This window comes from Lissotriton vulgaris, chromosome 1_1 (genome assembly GCF_964263255.1).
Source record: "Lissotriton vulgaris chromosome 1_1, aLisVul1.2, whole genome shotgun sequence".
NCBI classification, from domain to species: Eukaryota; Metazoa; Chordata; class Amphibia; order Caudata; family Salamandridae; genus Lissotriton; species Lissotriton vulgaris.
Window position 1 is genome coordinate 1,954,268,585 of NC_141685.1, and position 27,275 is coordinate 1,954,295,859.

Here is a 27,275-nt window from a genome sequence, read left to right on the forward strand (position 1 = left end):
TTCCATGTGAATCTATTAAAGGAGTGGGTAGGACCCCGTCCTGTCCTCCTGAACAACTGTCCAGAACCGGAACTTCCCTATGAGGTCTGTATAGACTCAGAACTCGGGGATCAACGGAAACAGGAACTTAGGTCCACCCTTCAACCCTTAGAGCAGGTATTCTCCTCCTCTCCTGGCCTCACCTCAGTAGTCGAACATGCCATCATCACGGAACCAGGGAAAACGGTCCGTCAGCGGCCTTACCGGCTACCGGAGGCTCGTAGACCCATTATCAGAGACGAGGTAGCCCAGATGCTCCACATGGGGATCATCGAGCCTTCCAGTAGCGATTGGAACTCGCCGATAGTATTAGTCCCCAAACCAGACGGGTCGGTCCGTTTTTGTATCGATTTCCGAGAAATCAACAAGATCTCCTTCGATACATACCCTCTACCCCGGGTTGATGAAATGATCGAGCGTATCGGTAGAGCCAAATTCATCAGCACGCTAGACCTTTGTAAAGGTTATTGGCAGATCCCCTTACGTCCTGCCGACAAGAAGAAGACGGCCTTCTCCACCCCCGAAGGCCTATACCAATTTACGGTGATGCCCTTTGGGCTCCACGGGGCTCCAGCCACCTTTCAGCGGGCCATGAATTTGGTATTACGGCCCCATGTTTCTTACGCCGGGGCCTATCTGGATGACATTATCATCTATAGTGATGACTGGGACCAGCACTTATGTCACCTAAGTAAAGTAATACACACTCTGGGGTCTTATGGGTTCACGATCAATCCCTTGAAAACCACCTTGGCTGCTCAGACGGTGAAATATTTGGGTTTCCTGTTGGGGGAAGGGCTGATCCGCCCTCAAAACAACAAAATTGCCGCTATCCACGCCATTTCTTTTCCCCAGACCCAAAAAGAGCTACGAGCCTTCCTAGGCCTTTTAGGGTATTACAGGCCCTTTATCCCCCGGTTTTCTCAGATAGCAGCTCCCCTCACAGACCTGTTAAAGAAAACCGTAAAAACCGAAGAAGCGCTGAGACAACCACACCCCTCCTTGTTGGATGCCTTCCACCGATTGAAAGACATCCTACTATCCAGTCCCGTTCTCATCAGTCCAGACTATTCAAAACCCTTTATACTCCAGACTGACGCCTCCGAGCAGGGGCTGGGAGCAGTTCTCTCTCAGAAAGATCACAATGGAGACGAACGGCCCATCCTTTTCTTAAGTAGAAAACTGTTTCCCCGGGAGAGAAACTATGCTGTAGTTGAGAAGGAGGCCCTCGCCATCAAATGGGCGGTAGACAGTCTCCGCTACTATCTTGAAGGTAGAGAATTCGTACTGTACACGGACCATGCCCCACTGGAATGGATGGCCCGTAACAAGGGACACAACGAAAGAGTCCTTCGTTGATTCCTTTCCCTGCAACCCTTCAGGTTCAAGACTCTCCACAGGAAGGGCGCGGATCAAGCCAACGCTGACTATCTTTCTCGATATCCTTGCCAAATTACCCGATCAAGAAAGACAGCTAGGGGAAGGGGATGGGATGGGAGCACGGCCTCTTCAGCACGGATATCACGTCACCCCTCTCGATCACCACCACAATCCCCTGTTGCCCGGACTACCAAAACAACCCGGACTCCACCCCTTTCTCTTTCCCTGCAGGAACCAGTACCAGCGCGGGACACAGCGGAAGTACATCCCCGCGACCCCGGAAGTCCCTCCCCCTTTCCGGAGGCGGATCACAGAAAAGCCGGAAGAACCAACAACACAGCGTTCAAGCAGGAAGACTCGTGGCAGGAGACGGCGTGCGAAGAACCCCCGGAGAAGAGAGACGATCCGGAACCAGGAGACGAGGTCTGGACGGAGGACTGGTGGAGTCCAGAGGAGGACGCTGGAGAGCGGCCGCAACTCAAGGACGGAGTTGCGGCGGGCCAAGTGAGTACCAGTTCCGTGGGTGTGTAAATATTAGGCGTTACGAGAGTGTGTAAATAAGTAGTCTGTACATATCCCCGTGTATAAAATAGTTCCCTCCTCACGATTCACCGTGCACTGTGTATAGATTGTATATACGTGTGAGAGTGGCACTATCACGACTGTAGATAAATACCCTTGCACGTCCCGACACCAACGTCACCCTATTCCCTGTCCGCGCTATATCTCCACCCCTCTTACCTTCCCGTCCCTTTCCTCACAGTCGTTCTAGCCCCAACACTCCGGTGAAGGAACAGGATCTTGTCCTTAGATCCACCGACAGAGCTAACGGCCCTATTTTCTCTCTCCTTTTCCCCCCCTCCGAGGAACCACCGTCCGGGAGCTGAGCCTATTGACACCTCGAGGATCGGCCCGACTACCGTCAAGACCAACAGCTGTCCCTGGAAGACCATACCCGGACGACTCCCTACCTCGGACCCGGAACCCGCAATTCTTTTGGAACTCTCTACTTCCCTGTATCATACCATTGCACCTTTGTACAGTAATAAACACCGGCTACGAAATAGCCCACTACATACGGCCTCCACGCCTGTTATTCCGGTCTGCTACCCCCACCAGCCCACATCTACATATTGTGAAAGTAAACTGCACAATCACTGACTGAGTAAAATAACTGTCTATTGTTTCACACGACCCTAGAGATTGACTCTTGATCTGAGGAGCAAAGTTGTCATGTTGCACGGTTGTTGGAAAACTGAATCCCTTCTTGTCTGTACCAGGGAAGCTGATCACTTCCTATTCAGTCAAGAAAGTTTCCAGTGACCTCTGAGCTAGTTGGTAACAAACCCAATTAAGTTTAGCATAGTCAGTAAAGGCCTGGAAGATCCGCACTTCTACGTCGATACTACTGTTTGTTATTCCAATGCGCAGGGCCTATTGGGAAAATAGGAACTACACTACAACATTACTGGTTAAACAGCCACGTTTTAAGATGTTTACGAAAGGACCAGAGGGAGGTACAGGTCCGGATTGACTGAGGTAGGGTATTCCACAGCTTTGGGGCCGAAACCAAGAATCGACGGTCTCCCCAGGAGACAGTCCTAGTACGGAGCACCACTAAGTCGTTAAGGGTGGAGGATCGCAGTCCCCTGAGGGGACGGTAAGGAATCAGCTGATCCTTGAGGAACTGAGGTCCCTGATAATGCAATGCCTTGTATACAATGCAGAGAGTTTTAAACTTAACCCTACTTCTAATTGGAAGCCAGTGAAGTCTTCTGATGGTATCTCTGGCGGACTTATGTTTGGGAATTCCGGCAAGTAGTCTTGCTGCCGCATTTTGTATTGTTTGCATTTTGCTGAATACTCTAACCTGGGCATCAGCAAAAAGACCATTAAAATAATCCACGGTGGACAGCACCAGAGAGCTTACCAAAGTTTTCCTGGCACTTTCAGGAAGGAAGGGGATGATTTTCCTTATTAGGCGCAATTTGTGAAAGGCAGAAGATGCTACTTGGTTCAATGTTCTCACTGATCGTCAGTCACATCATATCCTTCTTTGTATAGATTTTACAGTAAACTAGAAAATCCCAAAACTGGTTGAAAAAAAAAGATTGGGTAGCATCTGTATAACTTAATTGATGCTAAGCTATTCAAAACGCTTGGTATCAATTAGGTTACGCATATGTAGTAACAGGAAACATTAAAAGCCACAACAATTTCTTGAAATAGAATATAATCTATTAGTGACATTAAATAAAACATGTTAATTTTATGAAGTTATGATGCCAAAAAGTGCTAAGTGCTGAAGTGATTACACGGTGACAAGTGGACAACAAATTGTGGGAAATCGCTATACAAAATCAACAAAACACCAATGTAATAAAGACATCTTAGAACCTGCAGCAATAAAAATCCTGACCTTGCACTACGTGGGCACAGCATTCCAACCAACACAACACAAGAACTTAGGGGCTAGAACAATTCCTCCACAGCATTATTGTTTTTCTCTGCTGGGTGCAGACACAAATGGTTTGTAGCCAAGTGGGCAGAACCACCATCTTCTGAATTAAAGTAGGAGTGAATGCTCATGTTTTTCAGAATTTGTCTATTCCCAGAAAATGGGCTACTATTGATTTAGCAAACTAGTAATAGTAATAAGAGAGGTAAGGTGGCAACCCACTTCTTGTGTTTTCAGCCCATCAGGCTGCCATCGAATTCCAAGCAGCACTGGGTCATAGTTCAATTGCCTACTTATATCAGGAAGTGATTCTCTGTCATAGCCCCCTGGAGTGATCTGTATCAACTAAAAAACTGCCAATAGTTTTACACTAATTTTCCTGGCAATATGTTCTGCAAGAAACAAATCTCCCAGTCAGGGCTCCTGTGGAAGAAAAATTTACTAATCTTAGGTTTCAACTATTTTTCTGATTCAGTACAATGATGTCTGGGAGATCCCATGTAGTGGTCATCCAAACTTGGAGAACCAAAGGAGAAGATTGTTTCAAGAGAACAAAAGAAAATGAGCAGGAAAGCCCGCAGCAGTACCAACAGTCTTTGGCCCTATGCACAGAAACAAACAGGCAATGCAAATCATCTTCATCAAAAACAGGCTGTTTTTATTGGGAACTGATTGGTAATGTTATGGGCTGGGACCATAATCTGACATCAGGAGCAATGTGCTCTTAGCAAAAACGTGTAAAAACACATGTACATTATGAGGTAGGCAAAGAATGCACAGCCAAACATCTTAGCAGGGACAATGTGGTGCAATGGCCCACCTTTTTGGTTTAAATCTTTTATTGAAGTTTCAACAAAACAGACATAGGACACAACAACACGGGCGTGCATGCGACCGCCCTGCAAGGAACAGCCAACCCGCTCTTCCCAAGTGGCGGGTCCATTGGTGCTGTGTAGAGTGTGTCCTTGAGTGCTGAGAAGGCCCCGCAAGCGAAATAAAGCTTTGATTCGGTCCCATGAACACCCAACCATCCCCCCCTCCCCGCTCCCGCCCGCTTCCCACCCACGTTTCCCCTTCCCCGGTGTGGTATTTGCAGTGATATCAGTTCTCACGAGGCTTGCAGGATAGGCGGCCTTCAGTTGGGTGATCGAGGTTCCCCCCGGAAGTCGTCTGGAAGCCGAAGCACCCTGAGATATCTGGGGCAGGTGATTTCATTGAATTCCTCCGACAGGAGAGAGACGAGGGGTTGCCATGTATCGAGAAATGTGTCCCTTGTTTGGGTAAGGGAGGCCTGTATCTTCTCCATTCCCATGATATACCACAGGCGATGGAGCCAACCCGTGTGGGTAGGTTTCCTAGGGGTGCCCCAGAGAGATAGGATGTGTTGGGTGGCTGCCCCCATTGCTAGTCCCATCTGTTTCCCCCTGATCGATTTGAGAGGAAATGTGATGGCGTTAGGAAGGCCAAGGAGCGTGTATGCCGGGAACCAGGGGATTTCAGTGTCAAAGTGTGTGTCGAAGCTCTTGAGCACCTCCTCCCAATACCCCTGAACCTCAGTGCACTCCCACAGGATGTGAGTGAGTGTCCCCAGTTGGCCGCATCCCCTCCGGCACTTAGGGTCTCTGCGTGGGTTACCTCGATGAAGCCGCGCTGGTGTAAGGTGCCAATAGTAAGCTATTTTCACCGCTGCCTCTTTACTGGCTACATTACGGGCGGTGTGATGGGCCCTGTAGTAAATGTCTTGTCGTTCCTTATCTGTGAAGGAGCATCCTAGTTCGTGTTCCCATCTATTCTGCCCCGCCGAACGCGCAGCAGGGGGAGGTGGGCTGAGCATCTTGTAGAGGTCAGTGATTGCGTGTCTGTCGGTGTTTTTTCGTGTGGAGCCATTTTTCATAGTCTGTGAGGGGTCTGCTCACGTGAGGTAGCACATCTTTCTCCGTGAGCCAGTGTCTGATCTGGAAATATTGGAAGCGTTGGATCTGTGGGAGTGTACAGCAGTCTTGCAAAGTACATATCTGCATGAAGCCCGCGGGGTCGAAGCGGTCGCCGGCAGCTTTGCATTCTGACTCCCGCCACTGCGAGAACGTCCCCGGGGCCAGTCCCGGAGGGAATGCTGGGTTGTCAAACAGTGGGGATATCGGGGACGGGAATGTGGTAAGGTCCTTCGGAACCGCTACCTTGTCCCATACCTGCATTACCGCCCTCGTAATAGGTGATTTCCTGAGGTATGAGGGCCTATCTTTCCGTCTTAGGAATGGGACTTTCCAGAGGGACATCTGACCCATAGCTCAGTCTTGAAACAACCATCGCTTTTCCGATTCGGGCCTGCTCCATTCTAGGAGGTAGCGAAGTTGAGACGCGTGGAAGTAGCGCAATAAGTCAGGGACCCCGAGTCCGCCTTCCGCTGTGGTCCGCGTGTTCAGGTCCCTGCGTAGGCGCGGGTGCTTACCAGCCCACACAAAATGTGTGATGGAGTCTTACAATTGTTTGAGCACTCCAATCGGGGGTGTCACCGGGATGGTCTGGAACAAGTACAAGACCTTTGGTAGCAGGGTCATTTTTATCGCTGCCACCCTTCCTAACCAGGAGAGCGGTTGACAACGCCATCTTGCCAGGTCCCCTTTTAGGGCGGCCAGTAGAGCCGTATAGTTCCCCTCGACTGTCTGGGCTGTGCTCGGGGTTAGGGAGATGCCCAAGTAGGGTATGGACATCTGAACTTGAAGGTCCCCATAGTTCTGGTGGCAGCGCCGCGCCACTTTTGCGTTCCGACCAAGAGGCAGGATTAGGGATTTCTCCATGTTCATCTTGAACCCCGACACATTCCCGAAGCTCTCTATCTCCGAAAGGAAAGCCGGTACCGACGTTGAGGAGTTCTCCAGGGCCACCAGGATGTCATCTGCGTACAGACTTATGGTCTGCTGTTCTCCGCCAAATCGGACGCCTGTAATGGACCCGTTGTCTCGGATCCGTTGGGCCAATGGTTCGATATACAGAGCGAATAGCAGGGGTGAAAGAGGACACCCCTGCCTGGTTCCTCTACGGATGTCTAAAGGTCTTGAGCGCACCCCATTAACTGTGATCCTGGCTTGCGGGGCGGCATAGCAGCTAGCGACCCATGTGCGGAACTGGTCTCCGAACCCATAGCGCACCAGGACGGCGTCCAGATATCCCCAGTCCTCCCTGTCGAACGCCTTTTCGGCATCTACTGACAGTAGGACCGCGTCGGAGTCATTGTAGTGAGCTTTATCAATGACATGAAGCAGGCGCTTGGTATTGTCCGCACACTGCCTGTTGGGGATAAATCCCGCTTGGTCCGGTTCAATGATTCCCGGTAGGCACAGGCCTAATCTGGCTGTCAGCACGCTTGTGAATAATTTGAGGTCGAGGTTAAGTAGGGAGATGGGCCTATATGCTTTGCAGTGGGACGGATCCTTGCCCGGCTTGGGAATAACCACAATGTCAGCGTCCAGCATGTCTTGCGGGATGGAGCCTCTACCCTGGAAAGAGTTGAAAAGCCTGGTTAATACCGGTGCGACCTGGGGGCAGAAGGCCTTGTAAAAGCTTGCTGAAAAGCCATCCGGGCCCGGGGCTTTCAGAGGCTTGAGACGCACAATCGCAGAGATGACCTCCTCGGTTCTGATGGGAGCCTCGAGGGAGGACCTGGTGGGTTCATCCAGGGGCGTTATCTCCGTGTCTCGGAGATAAGTGTCGGCGGAAGTCCGCTCGTCCAGTGGTTCCGCCGTATACAGCGAGGCATAGAACTCGCGGAAGGCTTCTGCTATATGGTCATCGTCTCGGACGACTTTCCCGTCTTGGGTATGGACGGAGGGGACTTTCGCCCGCAGGGTCTTAGCTTTAAGGCATGGGTACTCACAAACTTTCTCTCGGGGGCCGAATTTACAGTGTGGTTTGTGGCCGAGGGCCGCACCAGTGGGGGCGGGGTCATTTGGGGGCGGGGTCATTGGGGGTGGGGCTAGAGAAGGGTAAAAAAAAATGGTGCAGTTTCAAAACATTACAAGACAATGCTGTATTTCCGAAGCAGATGTAACTACATGCAGCACATGTTTATAATATTTTTTTATTAGCAGACAAGGGCAATCTTAAGTGGGATTGAATAGCAAAGTAATGGGTAAGCCTGCAAATGAAAAACAGGAAGCTTTCCTAAAGCCAGTGGTTTATGCAGGAAATGTGTCACTCAATAGGGATTTGAAATAAATGGCATGCACACACACATGTATATACCAGCGCACGTTCATCCATAGGTATCTTAGTGCTGAATAACAGATGTTTATTGCTACCCAACTCATTTTATCGACCTCAGATGGATGAAAGGCAGGACCTGCCGGGATTTGAACCTGTGACCATGAGCTAGAACACAGGCACCTGCAGTGGACGCATTAGTCCACTGAGCCACCAGACCCCGTGTGCACAGTGTGAGAGATATGGAGAGAGGAGAGATGGGGGGAGAGAGAGGGGGGAGGGGGGGGAGAGGGAGGGATATGAGAGGAGGAGAGAGGAGAGAGGAGAGAGAGAGGGATATGGAGAGAGAGAGAGAGAGGGGAGGGATATGAAGAGAGGAGAGAGGGGGAGAGAGGTGTGAGAAGGAGGGATATGGAGAGAGAGAGAGAGAGAGGGAGGGATATGGAGAGAGGAGAGAGGGGGGTGAGAAAGGTGTGAGAGAGGAAGGGATTTGGTGAGGAGAGAGGGAAGAGAGGTGTGAGAGGGAGGGATATGGAGAGAGGGGGAGAGAGGTGTGAGAAGAGGGAGGAATATGGAGAGAGGAGAGAGGGAAGAGAGGTGTGAGAGAGGGAGGGATATGGAGAGAGGGAGGGATATGGAGAGAGGAGAGAGGGGGAGAGAGGTGTGAGAGAGGGAGGGATATGGAGAGAGAGGAGAGAGGGGAGAGAGAGGTGTGAGAGAGGGAGGGATATGGAGAGAGGAGAGAGGGGAGAGAGGTGTGAGAGGGAGGGATATGGAGAGAGGGAGAGAGAGGAGTGTGAGAGGGAGGGATATGGAGAGAGGGGGAGAGAGAGAGGTGTGAGAGAGGAAGGGATATGGAGAGAGGGGAGAGAGAGGTGTGAGAGGGAGGGATATGGAGAGAGGGGAGAGAGAGGTGTGAGAGGGAGGGATATGGAGAGAGGAGAGGGGAGAGGTGTGAGAGGGAGGGATATGGAGAGAGGGGAGAGAGAGAGGTGTGAGAGAGGGAGGGATATGGAGAGAGGAGAGAGGTGTGAGAGGGAGGGATATGGAGAGAGGAGAGAGGGGAGAGAGGTGTGAGAGGGAGGGATATGGAGAGAGGGGAGAGAGAGAGGTGTGAGAGAGGGGAGGGATATGGAGAGAGGAGAGAGGTGTGAGAGGGAGGGATATGGAGAGAGGAGAGAGGGGGGATATGGAGAGAGGAGAGAGGTGTGAGAGGGAGGGATATGGAGAGAGGAGAGAGGGGATAGAGAGAGGTGTGAGAGAGGGGAGGGATATGGAGAGAGGAGAGAGGGGAGAGAGGGTGTGAGAGGGAGGGATATGGAGAGAGCGGAGAGAGAGAGGTGTGAGAGAGGGAGGGATATGGAGAGAGGAGAGAGGTGTGAGAGGGAGGGATATGGAGAGAGGAGAGAGGGAAGAGAGAGGTGAGAGGGAGGGATATGGAGAGAGGGGGAGAGAGAGAGGTGTGAGAGAGGGGAGGGATATGGAGAGAGGAGAGAGGTGTGAGAGGGAGGGATATGGAGAGAGGAGAGAGAGGGGAGAGAGGTGTGTGAGGGAGGGATATGGAGAGAGGGGAGAGAGAGAGGTGTGTGAGAGGGGGGGATATGGAGAGAGGAGAGAGGTGTGAGAGGGAGGGATATGGAGAGAGGAGAGAGGGGAGAGAGGTGTGAGAGGGAGGGATATGGAGAGAGGAGAGAGGGATAGAGAGAGGTGTGAGAGAGGGAGGGATATGGAGAGAGGAGAGAGAGATAGAGGGTGTGAGAGAGGGGGGATATGGAGAGAGGAGAGAGGAGATAGAGAGTGGTGTGAGAGGGAGGGATATGGAGAGAGGAGAGAGGGGAGAGAGGTGTGAGAGGGAGGGATATGGAGAGAGGAGAGAGGGGAGAGAGGTGTGAGAGGGAGGGATATGGAGAGAGGGGAGAGAGAGAGGTGTGAGAGAGGGAGGGATATGGAGAGAGGAGAGAGGTGTGAGAGGGAGGGATATGGAGAGAGGAGAGAGGGGGAGAGAGAGGTGTGAGAGAGGGAGGGATATGGAGAGAGGAGAGAGGGGGAGAGAGGTGTGAGAGGGAGGGATATGGAGAGAGGAGAGAGGGGAGAGAGGTGTGAGAGGGAGGGATATGGAGAGAGGGGAGAGAGAGGTGTGAGAGAGGGAGGGATATGGAGAGAGGAGAGAGGTGTGAGAGGGAGGGATATGGAGAGAGGAGAGAGGGGAGAGAGAGGTGAGAGGGAGGGATATGGAGAGAGGGGAGAGAGAGAGGTGTGAGAGAGGGAGGGATATGGAGAGAGGAGAGAGGTGTGAGAGGGAGGGATATGGAGAGAGGAGAGAGGGGAGAGAGGTGTGCGAGGGAGGGATATGGAGAGAGGGGAGAGAGAGAGGTGTGAGAGAGGGAGGGATATGGAGAGAGGAGAGAGGTGTGAGAGGGAGGGATATGGAGAGAGGAGAGAGGGGAGAGAGGTGTGAGAGGGAGGGATATGGAGAGAGGTGTGAGAGAGGGAGGGATATGGAGAGAGGAAAAGAGGGGGGAGACTTTAACAGACTGCATTGTTTACAGAAGGTGTAACATGAGCCACTCCCTCACTTATTTATCTAGGGAGCCATCCAAAATGCTGTGCCCACGCCCTTTTTATTTTTTGGGGAAGGCCAGCCAGGGATTAGCCTTTCTGTGCAAGACCACTCCGAGGTGACAATCCTTCGAGCTTGCTGCTTTCCCATGCCGGCAAAGACGGTTCTAGGGGCCAGGTGACCAATGAGAACTAGCAGCGCTACCTAAAAATAGGTATAGCCTGCTAAAGAGAGCTAAAACGCCCACAAAGCAACACTTGTTTGGGCTTACCTTTATCAGACCATTTGGAACCCATCCTAGGTAATGAGAGAATAAAAGATACATCTACATTCCTGAAAGAAATTTGAGTACAGGGCAGGGACACAGAGTTATTTAAAAATGGATTGAAGAGGAATCCTAGGACCTTGCAGAGAAAAGTTTGTAACAAAAAAAAGCATCAAATCAGCTGAGTTGCCAGGGGTGACAGCTCCACCTCAACTTCAAAAGGACTTTGACGGAGAAGAACGACAATCTTGTAAGAACAGACTTTGGTACCGACTCAGGATTAAGGGGCAAAAGAGATTCATTTACAACTATTTGAACAGTGCAATGCCATGAATATTCAGTATGTAAAATAATTAATACGTATTTATTTTAGCAGATACTACACTGACATTTTTATCTACCCAAATGAAAAACTCACGATTTACAGAAGCGTTTGCAGAATAGGAACAACTGCCCATCCTGCCCTATCACCACTCTAACAAAAAAGCCATAAAAAGTTAAAAACAATTCTTGGATGGTGGAGGGAGGGGTTGGTTAAGCCCCTTTTAATACACTCTGCACTTTACATTCTATGTGTCGAACGAAGGCCTCTGGCCGAAAATCGCCAGTCGTTTTTTTCCTGATGCACTCTTATTTGCTCTCAGTTCAATTGAGAAGCAAAACAATGAAATAAGAATAAAAACTTTGACGAAGCTATTAACACCGGCTGGAATGAGTGTGCATTGTCTCGGTGGCTGCGGTGTTTACCTCGGCATCCCCGTGAGGTGGGAGACGCCTCCATGCTCACAATTTGTTTTCAAAACACCGCTAATGAAAATGGGTGTGGGTGGGGAGGTGGAAACAAGGGGACCGAGGAAGGAAACAAGGAATATGCGGGGTCACAGAAGATGCGGGGTTAGACGCATGGCGGGCGGCAAGACTCAGGACACGTACCTGCAGGTTAGGAAGACAAATTGTGAGCATGGAGGTGTCTGTTTTGAGGCACGAGCCAGGCCATTGCGACCTCCGTAGAAAGACCTTTCACACAGGCGAGGGCTGGCTTGTGCCTCAAAACAGACACCCCCCATGCTCACAATTTGTTTTCCTAACACCGCTAATGATAGTGGGTGTGGGTGGGGAGCCGGAAACAAGGGGACCGAGGAGGGGGTCAGAAGCATGGCGGGCGGCAAGAATCAGAACACGTACCTGCCAGTAAAGGAACTGAATATTCTCCGACAAGAAAGGCTGCTGCAAAGATTCTCCGGGGCTGCAAGGACGTCGTCACCATGGATCCAGGAAGCTTCCGAAAAGTCCTTTAAAAGTCAGCTGTAAAAGCGCTAGTTACAGCTGACTTTTAAAGGACCTGTGGTTCGTGCCGGCCGGGTGCCGTATGTGACGTCACAGAGGCAGGCCAATTAGAGACAAGCAGTAGGCAGAGACGATGGCCGCAGGAGCAAGTAGTGTAGTGAATAGGTATTGTATACGTATTCACTACGTATGTTCTGGCCATCTTTTCGGTTTACTAACTTCCTGGGAAAAACGTTGGTATAATGGAAAGAAGGTCCGCGGGCCGCCAAGGAAGGCCAGGCGGACCGCCACTGGCCCGCGGGCCGTACTTTGAGTACCCCTGCTTTAAGGCAACTCGCCAGTAAGCGCCCTGTCTTGTCACCCCCCACATAGTAAGTATGGCGCAGTCGCAGGGCTGCATATTCCGCCCTATCTAAATCCAGGCTAGTGAGTTGGGCTCTGACCGTCTTAAGCTGTCTCCATATCCTGGGGTCCCCGGTCCGACTGTGTACTTGCTCGAGTTCAAGCGCTTGTGCGGACAAGGATTGTCTCTTTTCCTTCCGTACCTTGGCTTCCGCCGCGGCCACCGAGATCAGTTACCCCCGCACCACCGCCTTAAGCGCCCCCCACACCGCAGTCAGGGAAACCTCCGTTGGTTTGCAGATATTCTGTGATGCGGTCACGAAGCTGCTGCGTCACCCCCTCATGTTGCAGGAGTGCATCATTGAGGCGCCATCTACCTTTCCTCTGTGTGACTCTAGGGGCTTGCATGTGGAGCAAGAGTGCGTCGTGGTCAGACAACGCCGCCGGGAGCACTTCCACATCTTCTATCAGGTATCAGGGGAGACGTGTCCGCGCTGCCAAAAAAATGATCGATGCGTGCTTAAGTGCGGTGTACGTGGGAGTAGAAAGTGTATCCCGGGGTGGTGTTTGCGCCATAGGTCCACGAACCCCTCCTCCAACAGCCATTGGCTCCCCTCCCGCATGATCGCCCCAGCAAACCCCTGTCGGTGGCCGGACCTGTCAATGTTGGGATCCATCACTAAGTTTGTGTCTCCGCCCACTAGTATTGCCTTAATGTTTGGCTGCAGTGCGTCTGCCAGCGCCCCCTTAATGAATGGTTCTTGCTTGGTGTTTGGAGCGTAGAGAGCGCCTACAACCATCTCCAGTCCCCCTATGTGAAGTGTGTGGGCTAGGAATCTCCCTTTAATTTCAGCCACCTTGCCCCCTACTGTCCCCCTAAAATGACGTGCCACCAGTAAGGCCACCCCCACCTTCTTCTCGAGGAGCGAGGAGTAGTGCTGGGTCGGGAAGGCCCGTGAGCGCATCCTGTGCCAATCCTTGGAAAGCACGTGAGTTTCTTGGAGCAGACAAATTTCCGCTCCTGAGTTTTCCAAGAAGGACAGGACAGCCCTGCTCTTAACAGGGTTATTAACCCCCTTCACATTTAAGGTGAGGATCTTCAGCGTGGAGCTAGCCATCTGTGGGGTCTTGTGAGTAGCGCAGCATGTTCGGCTTGCCTGGGGTCTGCCAGGTCCCTATGTCGGCCTGCGCCGCCTCTATTGTACCACACCGGGAGGGATCCGGTATCTCCTTCCCCGCCCCCCCCGACCCCAACTTCCCCCCCCCCCCCCCTCAACTCCCAACCTCTCCCCACCTCCCCCCCTTGAACTCCCCCCCCCAAAACAACTCCCATAGGCTCGGGCCTATCGGGACAGAGTCCAGGTCCGTAGTTCATCGTAGAAAGTGGGGACATGGTGGCGGCCACCCCTTCAGCCCCCCGGCCTTTCCCCCCCGAGAGGAAAGGCTAATGAGGGTAAACCCTTGTGTCTGACCCCCTCACTGTTTAGCAGCAGTATTGTCCGCCACCTCTTGCACTGCCGCCTCTCGTTCCTGGGCGGTGAGGAGAGGGTCCGGCCTCTTGAAAGATCTAGGGGATCGTCGCCTCCGCACTGTCTGCCAGGTGCTCCTGGACCTCTGACTCGCGCCATCCGTAGGTCCGGGTGAGGGGGTCTCGGTCGTGGTTTCCTCCTCCGGTAGGTCAATGTCTAGTACGGCACAAGTGTCCTGGAGAGAACAAAGCTGGTGTAGAGACCCCTTCCATTTGAAGATGAGACGGAGCGGATGGCCCCAGGTGTAGGGCACGTCTTTGCTTCTCAGGAAGTCAGTCGCAACCTTGAAGGAGCGCCTTTTCTTCAAGGTGATGGCGGAGAGATCCTGAAAGAGAGCCACCTGGTCTCCCCGGAAAATGACCAGCTGTCTCACCCAGGCCTCTCTTAAGATCCGTTCTTTCACAGGGAAGTCCGGGAGAAAGGGCAGTATGTACGGGGGGGGGGGGGGAGGGGGCGGCGGCGCTCAGCGTGCTGGGCCGACCCTATGAGCGCGGTCAATTCGGATCTCAAATTCGCTGGGTTCCCCAAGGATCTCCCGGAAAAGGTCCTGTAAATACGTTGTGACACTGCCCCCTTCCGATTTCGACGGAGCTCTCCGCTGCTAAAAGTTGCAGGCAGCTCTGGTCCAGTCTTGCAAGCCGCCCCAGGGGGGACCCGCCCAGTGTAGGGCGTCAACGCACGCTCCAGGCCCCGGAGGCCGTAGCGCGGGCCCAGGGGGGGAACTCCACATCGTCCAAATCCGGTGCGGGCGTCAGCACCTTTCGCCGTCTGCTCGCCTACTCCTGGGGACAGCCACCGCAGCAGTAGAACTCACCACGCTGGGCCTAACAGTCTCGGGCCCCAGGAAGGGTCAATCAGATGTACGTGGACAGCGGGATTTTACACTGACCCTGGACGCCTCTCGCACGCCCGCCCGATCCCCTGAAGGCTACTGTTCTTAGGGCCTGCGTGGACTGCCTGGTGATTGTGTCTCTTGTTGGTCCGGGCCCAGGTCCTAGCCGGGGAATCAGGCGGCGCAGCTGTTCGTCCACTCCCTCCAGCCTCCACCACGGCCCCCTCTCTGTCACAGTCCCTGGGGGCAATCGCCGTTTCAGCGTGAAGGTCGAGTGCTGCAGTGCCATTTTCGCACCCTGCGCGCAGTCGGGGGTCCCTTGCCCAGGCTCGGCCTTCCCCCGTGCTCTTAGCTGTCCCACTGCGCCTCCCTCTGCACCTTACCGGTGGGCCGCTTGCCTGTGGGGGGGGTCGTCGCCTCCGGGCCGCCTCTCGCGGCGTGTGTGCTGTTTCAGCGCTCCGGGTCCAGACTGGGCCTGAAGCCGGGGGCTTGGTTGCTGCGGTGGGCCGCCGCCTCTCTCAGCTCGTGGGCGCCGTGCTGTCAGGCCGCTCCGCGGGCACCTCTCTCGACTCCCGGTCAGCCCCGTCCCCGGGGCCGGCACCGATCCTCCACTGCACCTCTCCGCACCCTCCGCTCAGCTCACTCCTGCATCAGCCGAGGCCAGGGGAGCCCCGCAGGCACCGGCCACCCTCAGCCGCTCTCCTGCAGCCTCGTGTCTCCGGAGGCCGATTCTCGACCCAGCTGTTCTCTGCCAGCAACTGCGCCACAGCGACTCCCCTGCAGCACAGGATGGTTCGGCTAGCTGCGAGGCGTTGATCGATCCCAATGGCCCACCTTTTGAAATTCCGTAGCTGCTATGGAAAGAATGTTCCACCAGTTTGTCCGCATAGGACATCCCACCTGTCTGAAGAAAGGATGTCTGGACGGAATAAAACTCAAATTCTTTTTTTACACTTTTTATTGGTACTTATTCAAAGAGCTTTACATACAAGGAGCCTTTACATTATGTTGCTATTTTCTTTGGTTATAAATGTGTTAGGTACCTGCAATATAATGTTCTTACTACAACGATATTGAGGCGTCATGTGCATTACCGGTTACAATAACCTCCCTATAAGCCTCTGTAGGCATGCCATGCCCACCATATCTCTTGTCATTTCTTGGGGCACCCTCTACATTTGTATATTGTGCGCTTTGCTTGCCAGAACCAGTCTACATCATATTTCCATTCTTCTACTGGCGGAATGGCACTTACCTCCCATTTCCTTGTAATATTCTGTTTTGCAACCAAGGCTGAGAGTGCCAACCACTGTCTTACATGTCTAGGCTAGTCATCTTCCCCTGCGGTCATTAATAGGAACCCTTTTGGCTCCATCGACTGCTGCCATATCCTCAGCTACTTTCTGCCAGTATATCTGTAGGGTTGGGCATTCCCATACTAAATGATAAAAGGTCCTCTGACCAACACCCTCTATGGCACTGTGTTCTTTCACTACAACCATTCGGTGTAGCACTGATCTGGGATAATACACACTCTATGTAGAACTTTTAGTTGTATCAATCAAAACTTTGCTCGTATTGCCACCTCTCGGACCCTGTAATACCTCTTAATTCCTCGCCCTCCATGGGGACAACACCTCGTTCCCAGGATGTTGCACAGTGTGCCTAGGGTGTCTGGGGCGTTACTGATTATCTTCTTAAACAGCAAGGAAATGCTTTATACCTGTAGCTGATCTGTCAATATGCTGTCTAAAATTCAATTTTTTTAAGGTCTTTCTAGGAAATGGATTTCTCTGCAGGGTCACCCTCCCAGACGTTTTGCCTTTTTACCCTCTACTTTTTGCTGAATTCGTTTTTGTGTCCTTGAAACTCTGTGCAGTTTACCAATGCTAACCAGTGCTAAAGTGCTTGTGCTCACTCACCTAAACATGGTTTGGTTGGCATGCACCTGATTAGCATATTTAATGTACTTGTAAGTCCCATGTAAAGTGCTATAATATATTCCCAGGACCTGTAAATTAAATGCTACTAGTGGGCCTGCTTTATGAAAAAGAGGAACCCACACTTCAATAAGTTTCACACCATTTGAATTTGGGATGAAAGAAGATAAACAAAGCTTAATATGTTTATCTGGGCGATTAGTTGCGCCGTTTTATTTATCAATTTTATCAAAAATAGAAGTCACTTCAGTCTAGAGAAATCACAATGTCTTGAACGTACTCACCATAAGCGTACGACAAGAAACTTAAATCAAAAAGTGCATCGTAACACAACAATTTAACGCAACATACAAAACAGATTGTAGAGACATACAACTAATGAACAATATAATGTACAAAGAACATGTGATATTGTTTCACAAAGGAAGGGGGGGAAAAAATTGTAACCATATATTTTTTCATGACATTATTGAAAAATTGTTAAATTTGACCACCAAGGAGCCTATTAATGGGTCTCCAAAAGAACAAAACGACCTCTCGGTAGAAGTGTTAGCAGGATTGTAGTTCCTAGCAATCTAAACTGTTTATCAGAACTGAGGACTTGATCCTGTCCGCCTTGTAAGTCCCATGTAAAGTGCTATAATATATTCCCAGGACCTGTAAATTAAATGCTACTAGTGGGCCTGCAGCACTTATTCTGTCACCCCCCTAGATAGCACCCTAAAATATGCCCCAGGCCTGCCAATGCAGCCTGAATGCCGTTTCAAACTGCCATGTCGACTTAGCATTAAAATCCTCTTGTCAAGCATTAACCCTTCCTTTTATTACATAAAAATAACCTCTAAGGTATGCCCTAGGTAACTTATAGGGCAGGGTACTATGAAATTAAAAGGTTGAAAATGTACTTTCAAATTTTACATATCCTGGTAGTGAATAACTCTTAAATTCATTTTTCACTACTGTGAGGCCTACCCCTTCCGTAGGATAATACTGGGGATTCCTTATTACATGTAATAAGCTACAATTCCTAATTGGGAGGAGGCAGCTATGTCATGTTTGGTACATATGAACTGTAATGATAAACCCTCTTTAATGGTAAAGCCAGATTTTTCATTGCAATTTTGAAAATGCCACTTTTAGAAAGTTGGCCTTTTCTTGGCCTTGGCTTGTAACGGGTCTTGCGTCACATGACTGGGTATAACTGACAGACTGTGAATTCCTCCTAAACAGTCACACAATAGAGGGATTAGGCATGCCTCATTGCATCATCTGCTGGAAGGATGGGTGGAGGGAAGGCGGAGCTGAGCATAGCTCTACTAATACCTTAATAGACTGTGCTGTGCCTTCAAAGGACCTAAACAACATGAATTGCCACTGCAGCTAGCTAGGAGCTAGAAGGGCACCAGGGTATAAAAATAGGACCTTCACACCCACTCGAGTTTACTACTGGACCTGCAGAAGGACTCTCAGAGGACTGCCTGCTGCTGTGCACTCTGCCAGACTGCTGCTGTGCTTGTGCTTTGCTGCCTGGTGCCGCCTGCCTTGAACCCCGCTGTTGAGCCCTTCATCTTCACCTGCACCCAGAACTACCAAAATTGACTTCAAGGGCTAGTTTGCGGTTCACACCCACAGGGACATAAAAGGCTCCCAACTATCTTGAACCTAGACCAAGCCTGAGTGCGTTCTGAACCCCCAAGATGTTTCTCATCAGTCCAGGACCTTTTGTTGTGCTGCTAGAGGTGCCCATATAGCACATTTACAAAACTGAGGGCAAAGACAAACTTTGTCAAAAAGTGCTCTGAGAACCAGGAGGACAAAGGGATCAACCTGCTCGACTATCTGCCTGAAGTGCAGCGCCAGCTGGATTGACTTTGCTGCTTCTCCCACTACGTTCATTTTCACAGCAGCAAATCAGTTTCCGGGGTCCCTCACCAAAGAGGTAGCCAACTTTGGGAACTGTCTTTGGCTAAAGCCCCCTGATTCGTCCCACTGGAATTTCTCGACTTCCACTGCAGTGACTTTAGCCGGCAAAAAGCACAGAGTTCAATCTTTCCGTCTCATTATAGTTTCCCCTTTCACACTAAAGAAAACAAGGGGCTGCTTTTACTCCATTTAACCTTCCCCAGGCCAGCTGGTTTCACACTTAGAGAGTGCAGGGAATGTTTGCATCAGACTGGTACCACGCATTGCATCCTATTTCGCAGAGTCTTAGAATCACTTAACAATAAGGCTTGATATAATTTGAATGAAAAGCTGAAAATTCTCTGTGTTGTCAGTTGCATTTCAGCTATTTTTCCCAAGTGCAAACAAGGGTCTTTATAGTCTCTGGTCTGAACGTAGAACTCCACACCACGCCTTTGACACAAGGCCGTCAGACTATGATACTCTTCTTGGAGGACTCCTGCAGCCTTGCCCTGCTGAACTTTACCTTCTCAGACATTTTTCTGCAAGAATGTTTCTAAGTCTGAAGGTAAGCGCCGGCCTGGCCCAATCCACTTCTTGCATCCGAACAGCACAACATCACGGTCGGCCTTAGCTTTTGACTTTGACCTGGTTTTGCGCTAGATTTCACTTAAAAGTTTAAAAATTCATAATGCTGGTTCTATTGATTGGATGTTTGCCGTTTCAGTTTCAAATAATTTATTAAAATGTACTCTATTTTTCTAAATTGGTTTGAGATTTTTCATGTGTTGTGTTTTCACTTTATTACGGTTTGTGTGCTGCATAAATACTTTACACATTGCCTCTAAGTTCAGCCGATTGCTTTTGTGACAAGGTCTCCAGGGATAAGCATAGGTTAATTTTGTGACTTTTTGTGGTTCACCCTGTAAGGGATTCTGTCTGTTGCTTGGCCAGGGCTCACACCCCAGTCAACCAACAACCTAATTTCTCACAGTGTTGAGAAAAGTGACAGATGCTGGAAGCAATCCTGCATAGTTTGCAGAGGACGACTGTACAGAACCTCTTATGTTCCTGTTTTTTTAATCCTCTTTAGGCATTAGCAATTTAAAGTCCTTACTGAACAAAAATATAGGTTGAGTAGGAATTGGACAGATGGAAGGGAGTTTTGTTATGCTTTGTTGGCCTAAGGGATCAATTTAAAAACAGATAGTAGTGTTAGGCACAAGGGGCACATCTGAGAGCACTATGGCATTAGGCCGAGGTTACAATGTAAGACCACATTCTTTATTACTGGGTACAATTGTAAAGGCCTCAATTGTGAAAAGTTTGTGACACCTCTTCCTCTCTTTTATATAGTTTTAACATATGTTTTTATTAATTTACGTTGTTTTATGTTGTTGTAGATTGCTTCTTACTATTGATGTTTTGAATTGTATACTGCTCTTCTGTGGTAACCACACATAGGATGAATTGTTGAACATTTTTAACTGTAATAAGTTGTTGTACTAGATGTTTACTCCTTCATACCTTCATATTTGATGTTTTTATAGCTTTTATGGCACGAGCTGTCGAAATAAAGCTTATACAACGACAACATTCTTTATGGGGTACCTAAGGATATGGTAAAACACAAACAATTGAAGAAGGGTCTGAGGGAAATTGAAAGACCTGCCCAGTTCGTACCCCCCTAACTGTAATCCTAACAACAAAAGAACCAGGGGTCTATAACGGAGCTTCAAGTACTCCGAGCTGCTGCAAAACTCCTACATAAGTGAGTTAGGCGCTAATAGAGCTATATAAGTCTCTATATCTGAATGTGTGCCAGGACAAACCTGTCGAAGGACCTACTGAGATTGTTGGTAAGATCCGTACAGAGATGTGTTGGATTCCCACCAAATAGGTATGTAGATCAAGTGTTCTCATTTGGTCATCCAAAAATGGGGTGGTATGTCTCTTGATCAATGAGACCCATCCATCGCCCTTACTCAATTGGGTTGCACCATCAATCACTAAGGTACCCATGAACAAATGATAAAGATGGGATCGAGTGCAGTGCAAAAATCAAAAGATGTGCGAGTTAAAAACAAGGGGTAAAAGGATCAATAGGCGAAAAACTCTAATGTAATTTGTCCTTTCCCTCAAACAAACAAGAACAATGCAGAGGAAGCAGTCTAAACATATAACTGCATTTACAAGGCCTAAGGATATGTCAGAGTATTTTACTGTTAGGCATCTAAGAGCATAGGAGAATATTCACTAAATTTAGGCTATATAGGCACCTTGATGTATTTTGAACTGTAGGTCTTACTGACACCTAGGGGAGAATTTATTTTCTAGGCTTTGGGGGCTCTAGAGAGATTACCCGGACTAATAAAAGCAAAAGCCATCCGCCTGGTCTAGCAACCAGGATGCCTTATCTGGAATAACAAGTCACCTCAAAGACGGTATATGGAAGGAGAGGAAAGTCCTAGAGTCTCCTTCCTTTGCCACACAACCGTACACTGACAATCTATTGGAGGCCCAAACTTGTGAAGCCTGTTACTAACAGCGTTTAGTGAAAAAGTATTGCATATGGAACAAGAGTACAATGGGTATTCATGTCTCGAGCACACAAAGCATACTGTGTATGCCAGCTGAAGAGAAGGCCAATCAAGAAAATGAGATTCCTCGAAACCAGTGATGCATACACATGGGCCCAGGGATACACCAGGAATCCTGAAGTAGCATGCTGGCAACCAAGTGAACAATCTTCTTGTGTGGCACATGTATGAGTTCAGCAGAAACACATCTTGCCTCTGAACAGCCTAAGGTACGGAAGCAGAATGTAGTAGAGTGGGCTTAGGTTTGGAGTAGATGTGTGGCTTGGCTTTCCTTTCTAATTTTTGTCATCTTGGTATAACTACATGCCACTGTTTTATACCTTGGATATGGTGATTCATCTAGTGTGGAGGAAGACTGTACCAAACACAGAATTATAAATGTCCTATTCCTTGTGAAAAAAAGTATACATTTTAGAAGGCAGTTCCTCAGTGGAAAAGACTATGTGTGGGAATCTTAGCACTATATGCCAGTTTGCCAAGGCAAGCACCTTCTTATACCAAGAACTTCCCAAGTAGAGGACACTTGAGGGGTCCAGCATTTAAAACAACATATGTTTGCAATCAATTAAAGTGTTATGCTTACCAGAATTCAAACCCCTTTTCAATCTTCTTCTTGCAAGCTTTATTTGATCCTGAAGAATCTGTACCCAATCTCTTGGTCCAGGAACTTTATCAACATGGTTAGAAGTGCAGTACTTTTCGGTGAACACTAAGAAAAGACACAAAAAAGTACATTTTTGTTTTAACAGGAAATAATCTACAAGTTAATTCCTTACAGACAAGAGGTATTTCTGAAGGAGAATCCAGGTCAAGTATTCTGCATATACACCAACAACACCAAACACTCATACTCCAAATGAAGTTTAATTATCATGCTTATCCTAATGAATGTCAAAAACCACAAAATACTTAAAATGCTCAATATTGTACAATGAGACTTAAATCATAATTGCAAACATATTACACTGGTTCTCCGTCATTGCTCTCTTCCTTAGATATTAATGCAAATTGTAATGATTTGCTGACATTATATTGATAATGATTTTTGAACATGTACTTAATACATATTTTTAAAGTCACCCGTTGCCATTATGGATTAAACTTCCAACATTTCTTTAGGATGTCATAATTACTAGGGAAAACAAGCTCACAGGCATCATCTAAGATTTCTTTTGCAAGAAGTAAAATACCTGTCATGAATAGACCAGTTATGCAGAAAAAAAGCATTAGATGTGAGAATCTATAGTGGATGGTACCAATTAATGAACTTCTATCTGGAATATCTGACATGACATACTTATGTACTACAGAATAATTTTCCAGGAAACTGAGTTTACTGAAGGTGTACATGGATTATCATGTTGCGTTCTTACAATTGTATACCATTTCACTAGGACGCTAACAGCTGTATGTTAGCAGACAGTAATTAAAGGTACATCCAAGATTACAGTGTGTTCATTGGGTACACCTATAGGACACCCAAAGCCTCGGATTCACATTTCAAAAGGGGGTTTTGACACTCTTTGTCATAAATGGGTCCAGAAGGTGCATTTTAAATACAATTTTCAAGTACATTTATTAATAAAGTGTATCTGTTTTACAGATTTTCTATATGCAATTAGAATAATCATCATCCCTCTCCTTTGAGGTTTTGTTTTGTCCATTGTGAGATTTTACTCTAGGCAGGTCTATCAAGGCAACCAAAAGTCAAGACTTGCATCTCCATTTTAGCAACATAAAGACAAAATCCTTTTCATAGGTTCAGCATAGCTAATAATGAGCCCCAAATGGAAATATTACATCCTGCAGATATCCAACATAACTCTGGTATCTCTGAGCAGAGGAGAGTTTTGGATGTCTACACCATAACAGACACAATTTGGGGATGGAGCAGGACACAAAAAATCTCTTGTATGGTATGACCAGAATCGATGGCCTATTCTGACTATGCTGTATTAAGATCGGCAATGCTCAGACCCTGAAAAAGAATAAGAAGAAAAAGCCTGGCTGGCGCCAGTGGCGGCTCCTCCGCTAAGGCGGAGTGGTGTTGCCCCACTGCTTTTGGGGAAAAAAGGAAACATAAAAGGACAATAACTCGATGGTATTATAATTTCATTTGTTCCTGCTGCAGCGTCTTGACAGGCGGGCGGATCTGCTCTGCTCTCAGAGCAGGGGAAGGAGTGGGGAGCACTATGTAAGTGCCCATTAATGTTTGACTGGCCCTCTCTGGCCGGCCAAACATTCATGCGATTTTTTTTAAACCTTCCCCCACTTTTCCCCTATCCCCCCCATCTCCACCCCATTGCTGCTTCCTGGGAGCAGCCGCCACTGGTTTTGGTGGCGATGTAGGAGGAGTGCTGAAGGAGGCACCATGCAGATGTTGCCCCTTCCCCCTAATTAGCTGATACGTTTTGGTAGTGCCAACCGCCCAATGTGTGAATCTAAATAGGGTGATGGAACCAGGGAAAGGACAAAAAATGATGGGACGGGATCCCAATACTGGGGTCCTACAGCAACAGGCAGTGCATCCAAACAGAACATGGTTCAAATGCAGTAGTGAACTATGGGGGCTGCGTGTGTGTTTGTACGCAAAGCTAACAATGTGTGTGGCCCATGGGGAGGCAGGATGTCCGTTGGGGCCTAGAGCCTCAATGGACTTTGTTAGTAGGTGTGTGTTTGTGGATTGGGTCTCACATATCCGACCAGGAGTGAGAGTAGAGGTATAGAAGAAAAAGCCAAAGTCATTGCAAGTGTCCTTCAGATAAGTGTGTCTGCTGTTTGAGAGGTCACCAGTAGTGGGGTCCCTGATTCCGCACAAGAGGTACTTGTGTCACTGGGGTTCTCTTCGGATGTAAAGATATGGAGGCCCGGCCTCTCTCGCCATCCGAGATGACTTGGGTAGGATCCAGGTCCACAGCTGCTTGTAGAGCCCTCCTAAGCTCTGCCATGATTTGCTTTAAATTGGGAGATCCTGTGATAGAACCACAGGGCAGAGACTTGGAGCGCTGTTGGGTTTTCTTCCCGGGTCGACCTCTGTTCTGGGGCTCTCGTGCATTTCATATTGTCTACGGGTGCGGGATATCCTGTAAATGGAGTTCCATCCACTCGTATATCTCCGTTGGGTCCGTGAAGAGGTGACCCCTTTGTCTATTATCTTGAGGCGCGCTGGGAAGAGCAGGTAGTACTGCATCCCCATTTGGCAGAGCAGGTGTTTTATCTTCAGGAAGGATGATCATTGGTGTTGTACTGCTCAAGATTATGACATGCTTGTCCCTTACGTAAAGTTTGCCTAGCAACATGCAGCACATCGTCTCAGTCTCTGGAATGGAGGAGCTATACTAGCTGTGGCCTGGGAGGGGAACCAGGGTGTGGCCTCTGCGCCAGAACACGATGCTAGAGCGAAAGGTTGTTAGCGTTGAGGCTGGTTTGAATGATTTGAGCCAGCTCTCCACTTACCTAACTGGGTCTGGCCGCTCCACCCCTTCAGGCAGGCTGGGCACCCAGATGTTGCTCCTCCTGGAGCGCCCTTCCAGATCGTCCGCTCTCCTCTCCAACAATAAGACCAGGGACTGGAGTTCTCATAGGGTCTCCAGCTGTGTCTTAGCTAGGGGCTACAGCGCAAAGAGGGCTTTCTCCCTGTCCGCAACTTTGTCTGCCAGCTTGCGGTGATCATCTCTTAAAAGATTGAGGTCTGTGACTAGAGCTCTGAATCTATCTTCAATAGTGACACCTCGAAGACTCACTTTCGGCCAACACCCTGTCCAGTTTGGCAGACCTTGAGAGGGTAGTCGAGGGCCCACGTGTCCGTGGTCTGATCATCAGCAGCGAGGTAGAAGTTTTGAGTTGAAGTTGACGTCTGTGGCCTCACATTAGAGCGCAGTATCCCCATGGTTTGGGAGGAAATTATTATTCACCAGTGCGCACAAGTGCGCTCCTTTTCCCCGGAGCGGGCCGCGCCCCTTCAGTTGGGTCTTTTGTACCCAGATCCTCAGCCTGCGTGCTGGTCATGGTCGATGGGATGGGTGGGTGAATTCTCCGCTGGTGAGTCTCTGAACAAGTTGTCAGTAATCGTTTCTTGTGAGTCTGCGTAATGCAGAAGGTGTGCCAAGTTACTGATGGCGGTGTTCCACCTTCTGCCACTATGAACTCTAGCACATTAAGGCTGCAGCGTCCCCACACAAGATGGAAGTGATGGTTTTAGCTCTTCCCATGGAGGGTATCGTAGAGGTCGTTTCTCGCTGCTGATGAGCGGAGCCTCAGGGGAGCTGGCCGGTCCAGGGAGATAGCTTAGGCCCAGTTTCTGCTTGGAGGTCTTCTGGGAGTCCGAAACCGGGTGAGAAGTCACACATGCATCCAGGCTCTTAAGCGTGCTGCATTGCTGTGGGGGAGGGGGGCCTGGAGTTGGACGGTGACCAGGGTGTCTTGCGACCTGTTCCTTAGTGGGCAATCTCTTCCCTGGAGTGGGTCTCCTTTGTTACTTTGCCTGTGGGGGGACCGCCTTTGGACCTCTCACCGGTATAGGTGGCTTATTGAGCCCGTGCCATTCTGCGAGGGGGTTGTCTGTCCTCTCTGGCGCACCCCACCTGCTTCGCACCTTGGTGGTGGCGCCGATCTAGGGCCCTGAGGAGGTATACACATGCATATTCAGGCCTTCCGCCTTAACGTTGCTGAGGTCTCAGGGTGCCGAGAGGGGAGGTGGGGGGCGGGGGGACAGGAAAGCCCGCGTCCTGTGTCTCACCTCCTAAACAGCCCCTTGGAGGCCTCAACTCCCATACGCACACCTTGAAGCCGTGTGCTGAACTGTTGGTCTCAGGCATAGGGCTCACCACTCGCCGTCACCCCTTATGCTCAATTGGGGGCATGGGTACGAGCCTTGTTTCCTCTGGGCGAAGAAGCCTGCCATCGCCAGGGGCGAAGGCCTAGTTTACAGGGAGTTAGTCCAGGTCTCTTCAAATAGGGATTTCACCCTGGGCTGGATCGCGGTGGGGGCATTCTAGTAAGCAGGGTGGCGGGACACAGGGAGGCACGGGGGGGGGGTGGGGTCACAGGCTGCGCTGCCCTCTGCGGTGTGCCGTATCCCTCCACTCTCGGTGTTCGCGGCTAGGCTGCAGTCTCTGGGTCTGCACAGCTGCCAGCGGCCCGACATGGAGGCCATGTCCCAGGCATCAGCCTCCTCACGTCTGGCCAAATCCTTGTGCTGGTCTCAAAGCTGCCTGCACTCTTCCGCTTGGATACCTCCCATGTTCCGTGGTCACGTTCGGCTGGTCGGGGCACTTCGGTTTACTGCCTCTCTTCGGGGGTAAATCACTGGCTCCAGAGCGCCGCAATGTTGGATGTGGCCTGTTCCCAGCTTCTGTCGCCTTACACCATGGAGCCTCTCACAATCCCTGCGCCGACAGTTTTGGGGTCTGCTAGTGTGCCACTAGTGTTCCGCCGCCAGGCTGCTCTTCCGTGATGCCCCACCGATGTGCATGGGTGATGATGGTCGGGCTAGCACACAGAACCTTAGGCAGACAGGTCCGCCATCTTGGCAGGCTCTGCCATGCCCACCCCCCCAGGCCCATTGTATGGATAACTCGATAACAGAGATACTGGGGCTTAAATGCAAAGAACAATTGTATTTATGTGGACAAATGACACAGAATCCCATCTGAGTGTTCTGCTAGGTAATGGAAATAAAGGATCTTGACTCCCATTGCTAGTTACTGTCACAACTGAGACCTACTGACAAAACCATATGGCGTGGCATCTAGCACTATGAAGAACAGCGTAATCAAAATCAAGATTTTTTTTGCCCATGGCATATAGGTGAGCCTATTGCAACCAGAAAACTACACATTACTCAGAGAAGGAGGGATATTATTTGTGGAAACCTAAAAAAGGATAGGGTACTTCACCACTGTGTCCTATAGACGAAAGAGGGTAAACATTTAAACCTCCC

The 27,275-nt window shown here is 49.6% G+C and overlaps 1 protein-coding gene across 3 annotated transcripts in view; it reads right to left on the minus strand.

The window, feature by feature from the left end:
- Positions 1 to 27,275, minus strand: part of BEND7 (BEN domain containing 7) — a 302,748-nt gene that overhangs the window by 91,238 nt on the left and 184,235 nt on the right. For 2 of the 3 annotated variants that reach the window (XR_015295595.1, XM_086919666.1), the window contains exon 7: positions 21,918 to 22,043. Coding sequence is in view for 1 of the 3 variants with exons in the window: in XM_086919666.1 (XP_086775792.1) it covers positions 21,918 to 22,043 (126 nt within the window). In the remaining 2 variants the exon portion in view is untranslated. Of the gene's footprint in view, positions 1 to 16,578; positions 16,904 to 17,489; positions 20,346 to 20,932; positions 22,044 to 27,275 lie in introns of those variants that run through there. The other variant, XR_015295594.1, reaches the window with a different exon arrangement.